At 41.1% G+C, this 9,557-nt stretch overlaps 1 protein-coding gene and 1 long non-coding RNA gene across 4 annotated transcripts in view; one reads left to right on the top strand and one right to left on the bottom strand.

The window, feature by feature from the left end:
- The first annotated feature begins 1,128 nt into the window (after nt 1-1,128).
- On the top strand, nt 1,129-9,189 carry LOC117520915. Of its 2 annotated transcripts, none has more exons than XR_004563814.1 (3): nt 1,129-1,579; nt 8,300-8,527; nt 9,008-9,189. It is a non-coding gene; the product is annotated as an uncharacterized LOC117520915 (long non-coding RNA). The 2 variants fall into 2 exon arrangements; XR_004563813.1 differs by lacking the exon at nt 1,129-1,579 and adding an exon at nt 2,580-2,763.
- Nucleotides 2,008-9,557, bottom strand: part of tgfbi (transforming growth factor, beta-induced) — a 74,966-nt gene continuing 67,416 nt past the window's right edge. Inside the window, exons 16-17 of one of the 2 annotated variants that reach the window (XM_034182254.1) lie at nt 3,886-3,910; nt 2,008-2,640 (exon numbers count right to left, since the gene is read on the bottom strand). In XM_034182254.1, the coding sequence (XP_034038145.1) occupies nt 2,579-2,640; nt 3,886-3,910 (87 nt within the window). In that variant the 3' untranslated portion in view covers nt 2,008-2,578. The remainder of the gene's footprint in view (nt 2,641-3,885; nt 3,911-9,557) is intronic. The other variant, XM_034182255.1, reaches the window with a different exon arrangement.

Here is a 9,557-nt window from a genome sequence, read left to right as displayed (position 1 = left end):
GAGTCTTGGTGGGTTCCCTCACTTATTTCTTTCATGCAGACGCATCCAAATACGAGGTCTGTGAGAAAAGTATCGTACCTTTTTTATTTTTTTCAAAAACTATATGGATTTGATTCATATGTTTTTACGTCAGCCAAGCTTGAACCTTCGTGCGCATGCGTGAGTTTTTCCACGCCTGTCGGTTGCGTCATTCGCTTGTGAGCGCGCCTTATGGGAGGAGTGGTCCACCCCTCTCGTTGTTGTTTCATTGCGAGGAAATGGCGGAATGATTTGGGCTTTTTTTCCATCAGAATTTTTTCAGAAACTGTTAGAGACATGCAGCTGGAAACCATTCGAAAAATTTATCTGGCTTTCGGTGAAAATTTTACGGGCTTCACAGAGAATAAGGAGTGTTACTACAGCTTTAAGGACGCCCCACAATGGCGCACGGCGCGCCGCGCTCCGAGCCGCCATCGAGAGGCAGAAAACACCACATAATTTCTAAACGGATGGCTGTGTGGAGCCGGGACCGTCGTGAGAAATTTCTCTGGTTATCACAAGAGCTGGACATCAGCCATTTTCCGGCAGATTTCACTTTTAACAAGAGATTTTGTCATGGAAAGCCACGCGGAGGCTTTGCACATCAAGACCGATTCGCTGATCGAGCGAGACAAAGGAACACCTCCGTTTTGGAGTGTTAGAGGACAAGTTGGGACATGCCCAGCTCTCCACAATTTGTCTTATACTCACTGGGCTGGTAAGCATTGAAAGCCGAGATAGGCATGTCCCAACTTGTCCCCTGGCTCCACACAGCCATCCATTTAGAAATGATGTGGTGTTTTCTGCCTCTCGATGGCGGCTTGAAGCGTGGCGCGCTGTGCGCCATTGTGGGGTGTCCTTAAAGCTGTAGTAACACTCCTTATTCTCTGTGAAGCCCGTAAAATTTTCAACGAAAGCCAGATAAATTTTTTGAATGGTTTCCAGCTGCTTGTCTCTAACAGTTTCTGAAAAAATTCTGATGGAAAAAAAGCCCAAATCATTCCGCCATTTCCTCGCAATGAAACAACGACCAGAGGGGTGGAGCAGTGCTCACTCAAAGCCTGCCCACAGGTGAATGACGCAACCGACAGGTGTGGAAAAACTCACGCATGCGCACGAAGGTTCAAGCTTGGCTGACGTAAAAACATATGAATCAAATCCATATAGTTTTTGAAAAAAATAAAAAGGTACAATACTTTTCTCACAGACCTCGTACATATGGACTAAAAACTATAAGAAGACTAACATTACAAAAGTCAGTCTTTAGAGAATAAAGTCATTTTATCAGGAAAATATAAAAGAAATCAAACAAGTACAAGAAAAAAATTGTAGCATTTGGAGAAAAAACAGAAGCAGTTCTATAAAATCTAACTAACTCACTCAGACTTTTTATTAACCATTCAAACAAACTGAAGTTGGTTTTGTTAAAATAAAAAAGCATCTTCACAAAAAGTTTCTCAGCATCAAATCTAAATTTGCTAATGAACGTTTCTTCCAGCAGGCTGTGGATTACTACATTTCCCACAGTGCCCTTCATCCACGGGACAAGAAGAGCAAAAAAGTCAGTACAATTTTATTAAATATGTAAAACATGATTTTATGATTCATTTGGTCAAGTCAAACTGACATCCTGTTTCATGCCCCCAACAGGTCAAAGTGTGCATGGCCGGTAAAATACACCATGTCCCCTTAGAACAATTAAAATTAATGACGCTAACATGCTAATGTTAATATGTACCATTCCGTCATGCTAACAATTATGCTAGCATCCAAGGTAACCTGTTTGTATCTGTGCTAATATGCTAATGTTAGCAAGGCAAACTTTTGCACAAACAAGCTACAAACATGAGCTGTCCATCTTGGAAGCAAATCACAGGTGCAGATCTGATCACGTTAGCTGTACAAGCCGCTATGGTCAGATCCAGTTAGCATCCTGTAATGGTGAAACCAAAATGATATAGGCCTGTTATCGTGCTAATGTTTGTATGCCTAACAACATGCTGATATTTGTGTTGGCATGAGCTTTTTTTTTTTTTTTTTTTTTTTAGTAATTAACCCATTAACAATGTTAGCATTAAAATTAGCATGCTTTAAATGCTAGTGCTTAAACTGTCACAAGTATGTAAACATCTGTGGGATGCTAAACGTTTTAGTTCCAATGATTAGTACCTGTACAAAGACTAGCCACCAGTGCATCCATGCTAACACTCAAATACTATATGCTACCATGCTAATGCTGACATTGGCATGCTAGCATGCAATGCGTTATCTGTATTGTTTGTGGGCTGGCTTTATAGATGCCAGTACCACAGAGTGATACAGCCCAAAATCAGTACTGCAGTACTCCACAGCTAAAGTAAAGCTAGCATCACGAATAGCGTGCTGGCACGATTACATTTTAACATTAGCAGGTTAGCAATTTTCTAATGTTTTCGTGGTTTGAACCTGAAGTTGCGATCTTTGTCAGATGGGTTTTCCTCTGAGACTTTCTGGGGATGTGTTGTGTTGATCCTCAGAGGTTCTGCTGGGTTTGGACGGTGTGTTCGGCCCGTTCACCGTCTTACTGGCTGCGATTCATCGTCCTGCTCGAGTGACTCTTGATCACTTTCTGGAAAAGATCTTCTAACAGACACAAAGACGCTTCATCAGAAAAACAGCTAGAGCCAAAAAAAAAAAAAAAAAAAAAAAAGTCCAGGTCCGGTTCTGACCGGTTTCAAAAGGACGTCCAACTTTTCCAATATTCAGGTGAGAAACGTTTTAACGTCAGTGTTTTACGTTTTTTGTTGGTTTATCTTACATTATTGCATCAAACTGCAAAATATCAATAGAGGGTTTTCAATCATGTGACCGATTTGCTACAGGACAGGTGCCGTCTCCATTCTGGATTACAAGGAGGCTGGCGCGTGATAGAAAAATGGAGAGAATGTACGGTTATTACAATGCTTTAAATCCTCGAGATAAAGCTAATTATCGTGACAGATGTGTAGCACTTGGTTCAGTGGATCCGTATCTTATACCAGATAGTGAATTTAGTGTTGATGTAACGAACTGGCCGACAGTGTCACACTGCGATATTGTGAACTTGGAAGCTGCCGACCAGGTCAGCCTCGCCGGCCTCCTGCAGAGCATCACGGCGGAGCATCTGTATTGGAAGCGTTCTTGTGTTATTGTCAGCGGTATTTTTATGTATTCTTATATAATTTTATTGCAGAATAAAAGAAAATAAAATTCTGGTAGCAGTGGATTTCTGGTAGCGGCGGATCTCTCTCATTGCCACGGTGCCGTGAGGCTTCTTCACAGGCTTCTTCGACGTTGAAGCTTCTGCAATTGTTCGCCAAATGCACGTAGCGTGTCACAGCGGCCACTGCGTCGTAATCCAGAATGGCCGCGGGACACAAAATCACATGACCAATACGTTGCATGAAAACCCTCTATTGCAGTTAGGGGGAGGTGATGGTCTAGTGGTTAAACGTTTGTAATAATCCGTTTAATCCGTCATAATTTCTGAAGTTCACATTAAATCTCCCAAATTACACAATTTGGCAAATGGTAAATGCTTTTAAAGTGTTACTGATGTATTTCTTTTTCAACAGTATGGCTTTGGCTTATTTCAGTATTCATCCTACAGGTGGCGATACAGTTACAGTAAAGTTTTGACCTTGTGTTTTCTGATTGGCTCGTCTGGCGCTGGACTTAAACCCATGACCTTGGGTTAGAACGCTCTGATGAGGTGCCGGTATGTCTCCTGGAGTTAGTTTCTGAGCACCATATCCCTTGGCAACCATGACTCAACAACATGCCCCACCTTCACTAGCCACGCCCCAAAACCGCCATTGTTTCTGTTGCACAATCAAAGTGGAAACTCACCGTTTCTGATGCCTCTGGAGTTGAGCTGTGGGACAAGAGAACAGATCAGAACCTGATTTAAAACAAAAAATAAAACTAAAGAATTCTTTAAAAATCCAAGTTTTCAATAGAAACACTGATGTTCAGAAATAAAGATTTAATAAAAGTAGTTGGTCTAGTGGCTAAAGTGTTGGGCTTGAGTCCAGAAGATCATGGGTTCAAATCCCCACCTGACTGGAAAATCACTAAGGGCCCTTGGGCAAGGCCTTTAATCCCCTATTGCTCCCGGTGTGTAGTGAGCGCCTTGTATGGCAGCACCCTGACATCGGGGTGAATGTGAGGCATAATTGTAAAGCGCTTTGAGCTTCTGATTCAGATGGAAAAGCGCTATATAAATGCAGTCCATTTACCATTTTGCTCTGAACTGTGATTTTTAATGAACGTCTTAAATAAATGTGATTTTCTTTTCAGCACATCTTTAAATATAGTGTGTAGAAACCTGTGACTTACATGCAACCAACACACACTCACAGTTCAAAGAATCTATGACATATAAAGTGACATAGTACTTGCGATTCAAAGTCTGAAAACAAAGTTTTCAAAAACAAAAAAAATTATGAAAATAATATTTTGTAGTAATAATTTTATCCTTAACACATCTGGGAGAAATTGAATCATAGATGGTTGTTGTCTTCCAAAGAATGATGTGCTCAAAGTGTGAAATCAAAGTTCTCAAAATAGTTTCCCCCCAAAATCACTAATCCATGACCACCAGGTCATATCTGCTCTCATATCACATAACATACTTATTACCATGTATCAATTCCAAGGCTCTATCTGAGGCCAGATCAGAACTATAACCTGCCGCCTGGCCGCTCAGTCCCTGTTATAATAGATTTTAATAAAAAAAAAAAATTAAACATCAACAGAAGTTTGTTCCGTCTGCTCTCATCACAGGGCCAGAACTGAACAATATACTATCAGTAAATATGAAAACTGTATTCCATAAAATATTAAAGTTATAGCCAATGTCAAAGTTTTTTGTCAAAGAGCAGGTTTTTACACTATAAATATGCATGGGTATAGAATAATAACAATACATCATCATCCAGACAGACAAGATGGTGCTGCATGTGGACTCTACAGTGGATCAACTAAGTATTTGGAGAGGTCTGTCATTTTTATCGTAGGTTCACTTCAACTGCGAGAGACAAAAAAAAAAATCAGAAAATCACACTGTATGATTTTTGAATAATTCATTTGCATTTTATTGCATGAAATAAGTATTTGACCCAATAGAAAAACAGACCTTAATATTTGGTACAGAAACCTTTGTGTGTAGTTCCAGAGCTCAAACGTTTCCTGTAGTTCTTGACCAAGTTTACACACTGCAACAGGGATTTTGTCCACTCCATACAGATCTTCTGCAGATCTTTCAGGTTTGGAGTTTCAACTCCCTCCAAAGATTATCTATTGAGTTCAGGTCTGGAGACTGGCCAGGCCACTCCAGGACCTTGAAATGCTTCTTATGGAGCCCCTCACTGGCTGTGTGTTTGGGGTCATTGTCATGCTGAAGACCCAGTCATGACCCATCTTCAATGCTCTTACTGAGGGAAGGAGGTTGTTTGATACATGACCCCATCCATCCTCCCTTCAATACGGTGCAGTCATCCTGTCCCCTTTGCAGAAGAGCACCCCCAGAGTATGATGTTTCTACCCCCATGCTTCATGGTTGGGACGGTGTTCTTGGGGTTGTTCTCATCCTCCAAACATGGTGAGTGAAGTTGATACCAAAAAGCTCTATTTTGGTCTCATCTGACCACATGATCTTCTCCCATGCTTCTTCTGGATCATCCAGATGGTCACTGGTGAACTTCAAACGGGCCTGGACATGTGCTGGCTTGAGCAGGTGGACCTTGCTACCCTGCAGGATTTTAAACCATGACGGCGTCGTGTGTTACTAATGTAATCTTTGTGACTGTGGTCCCAGCTCTCTTCAGGTCAGTGACCAGGTCCTCCTTTGTAGTTCTGGACTTTTTCAGAATCATCTTGACCCCACAAGGTGAGATCTTACATGGAGCCCCAGACCGAGGAAGATTGACAGTCATCTTGTGTTTCTTCCATTTTCTAATAATTACACCGGCCAGTGCCGTCGTTCCACACACGTTAATCACGCACTGCATGTAGGGCACCATGGTGCCTGAGGGGGACCAAAAAAAAAAAAAAAAAATCAAGCTTGTGAAAAATCATCGTAATAGTAAAGTAACAAGAGGAGGAGGCCGCAGGCAGGAAGGAGGCTTCCACTGATCAAAAAGGCTGCACGTCTCGGCCCCACTCTAGGGACAAAAGGAGCCCCACACTCTTCTCCGAGCCTGGGAGAACCGCACGCACAGACTGATTGATTGATCATGCAGGTCATGATCCAGACTGTGCACCAGGATCATTGTTGCCACATGGGAATGTTTCCAGTTTTTTTAAAATAAGAAAACCACGCTGTTCTCGTCTTTAACATTTCAGGAGTGAAAGTATGACTTGGAAGATTAGTGAGGGTTTTTTTCCTGCTGTTTTTCATGTAAGAACTTGAATCTTCCAGATCCAGAGTGTATTTTTTTTTAAGCCACTGCATCACTTTAATAGTGTCTAGTAGTGTGACCCGGATCATTTTTGGAATCATGTTTTCTGGAATTAGGCTACAGAGAGCTGAATGATCCTTTGTTTACAGCCAGGGCTCTGAAACACTTGATGCTTTAAATTCCACATGCGATTAAATTCCCACGCATGCTCACTAATGTTAAATAAGCCTTAACATTGTGGGCCCAGGCCACCCCCTCAGTCACAACGCACATTGCTTCACTGTACAATCAAACTATAAAAATTATGGATGAAAAGCCAATTCGTTGCCACCACTGTATTATTCTTGAGAAGTATAGTCTGCTGAGCTTTGAAAGCTTTGGTAGTCTGTACTTCCTCAAACTGTTATTTAAATGTATTAATAATCAAACACCCGAGCCGCTCAGTTTATATTTTCTGAGACCAAACAGAAGAAGAGTCACCAGAGGTTCCATAAGCAAGAACTGTAAGATCCCACAGTGTAGAACTTCATCTGGTCAGTCTGCCTTTTCTTTTAAAAGCATAAATCTGTGGAACTCACTGCCGCAAAAGATCAAGAATATATCTTGTCACCAGTGTCGTACACTGGTCACCAGTGTTGTACCCATGTGTAAATAGCACTGTGAGTGAAAGAGTGAGTGAAGGAAGGACTGAAAGGAGTGAGTGTGTTAACATACAGAAATTCATTTTTTTATATTTTGTATATTATAGATGTGTGGTGGTTAGTGTGGAAATGCAAGAAAATTTTAGATGTGAGAAGGTGGACCAATGATTGAATGAAATTGTGAATGAGGTTGTTAATTATGCAATTTGTAGAATTATTAATTATGTAAATTGTAGAAAGGCCCAACCAGGGATAAGAGTTAAGAATTAGCTGCAGCTATAAAGTCTTTGTGCATCACATCAGTTGCAAACACTGCTTGCTCTATGTCTGACTGCACTGTCCCTGTCAAATCAACAAATACATGAAATGAAAACTGCTGTGTAATTGAACATTTTATTTCAAAATCACGATTTAGATCCTGCTAAATGTTTTAGTTCTGTACACCATGTTTAATGCTGCAGCTGCTGATTCTTTTCATTATTACTCTGTTTTTTTTTCAGAATTAATTTAGTGTGTAAAATGTCAAATATTTGTGAAAATTTACACTGACTTTATGATGTTTTGTCCATAAAATGGTCCAAAAATATAAAGAGAATAAATTGACAATGATCTAAATGGAAGAAAAGCACAAAATCCTGTGTTAAAAGCTGAAACATGAAAAACGTTTTAACACTTTTTTTTCTGAGACAAGTTTAATTAATTAACAACAGACTGTCATTATTAATTAAATTTTTAAAATAATGGTGGTGGTATTTATTTTAAATTTTATGTTTATTTCTTGTCATTTTGGTGCTATTGTTAAAAATGATTTATTTGGAGCTGTTTTCAAAACATTCATAAATTATTATTAAAATAATAACTCAATATTAATTTAATATTGAGTACTGAGATGTTATTTTGGAAATAAAGAGAACCACACTGACAAATTCTGAATTATTGTTCATTTCGGGGGGGGGCACCACCACCACAAAGCATTTGTGCTTAGAGCATCCAAATGGCTAGCACCAGCCCTGAAGGACAACAGTTGTCTTCTCACCAAGCTGCTTGCCTGTTGTCCTGTAGTCCATTCCAGCCTTGTGCAGGTCTACAGTTTTGTCCCTGGTGTCCTGAGACAGCTCTTTGTCCTTGGCCATGGTGGATAGGTTGGTGCCATGGGCTGCCTTGGCCCCCTGCCCCCTTTGTCTGTCCCCTTTGTGTGCTGATTGTCTGTTTTTCTTCCAGGTGGCGCGCAGCGGAGCCGAGGAGCATATTCTCACACCTGCGAGTCATCTGCCTTTGATAATGAGTGGTGTACTTAAACCCCGCCTGGGCCAGAATCTCATACCTGAATCATGCCAGAATCTGAGATCATCTTGAGACTAGATACCAGCCTGATACTATAACCTGCAGAGAGATTTCACAGAGACTTCCCCAACATGAATCCTGAGCTTCCTGCAGCTTCTCTTCAAGGTAACCTGGCCGCTCTATTTCCCGTAATAGAGTTCTCTGACTTTTGGTGTTTCGCCTTCCTGTGCTGGCTTCCACGCCGCAATGTACACGCATTCCTGTATGCTGCCACACCAATTTAAGAGCACTCAGCTGTGCTGCTGTTCCACTGCCGTCTGCCGCCAGAGCGCCTCTGCCTCCGTCAGCTAAGTTCCTGTTCATCTGCTTTCCTGAGATGTCGTTTTCATCAAGCTCCTGCCTGTGAACTTCTTCTGCTTATTCCTGAATTGTATTGAACTGAGTGCTGACCTAACAAGAACTTTCAAGTCATTCCTGAAGCTGAATTATGTCATGAACTACGTCATAGTCGCGCTGCTGCTTTATTGCATTACTGACATCTGAACATTCCTGAACTAAGCAACAGTGCTGAACTCACTATTTTCTGCTATTGAGCTTCCTGTGTTACGAGTCCATTCACTCACCCTTGTCTCCTCGTCTCCTCAGAACGTACTTCTGTCCTCAGCTCTGTCCCTGTCCTGGATTCCAACCAGTTCCTACTCCATGGACTCCAACCAGTTCCTACTCCACAAGCCTGGTTCCATTTGCACTGCAGCTCCCGGCTTCCACCGCCCGGAGCGGGCCCTGTCTTCACTCTCCAGGCTCCGTCATTCAGTTATTTACTTCTGCTGCACATTTATTGTAAATAAATCTCTTTTTGTTCATTCCTGTTCTCGTCATTGCTCCCAGCATTTGGGTCCATTGCCTGTTTGGTCCGGCTTGACCCAAACTCCTAACCATAACAGGTTGGAGTCTTTTATACAGGTAACGAGTTCAGACAGGTGCAATTAATACAGGTAAAGAGTGCAGAATAGGAGAGCTTCTTAAATAAACACTAACAGGTCTGTGAGAGACAGAATTCTTTCTGGTTGGTAGGTGATCAAATACTTATTTCATGCAATAAAATGCAAATTAATTATTTTAAAAAATCATACGAGGTCTGTCAATAAAGTATAGGTCCTTTTTATTTTTTTCAAAAACTATATGGATGTCATTC

Source organism: Thalassophryne amazonica, chromosome 11, assembly GCF_902500255.1.
Source record: "Thalassophryne amazonica chromosome 11, fThaAma1.1, whole genome shotgun sequence".
NCBI classification, from domain to species: domain Eukaryota; kingdom Metazoa; phylum Chordata; class Actinopteri; order Batrachoidiformes; family Batrachoididae; genus Thalassophryne; species Thalassophryne amazonica.
Note: the sequence above shows the minus strand (reverse complement) of the source record. Positions and strands in the feature narration are given on the sequence as shown.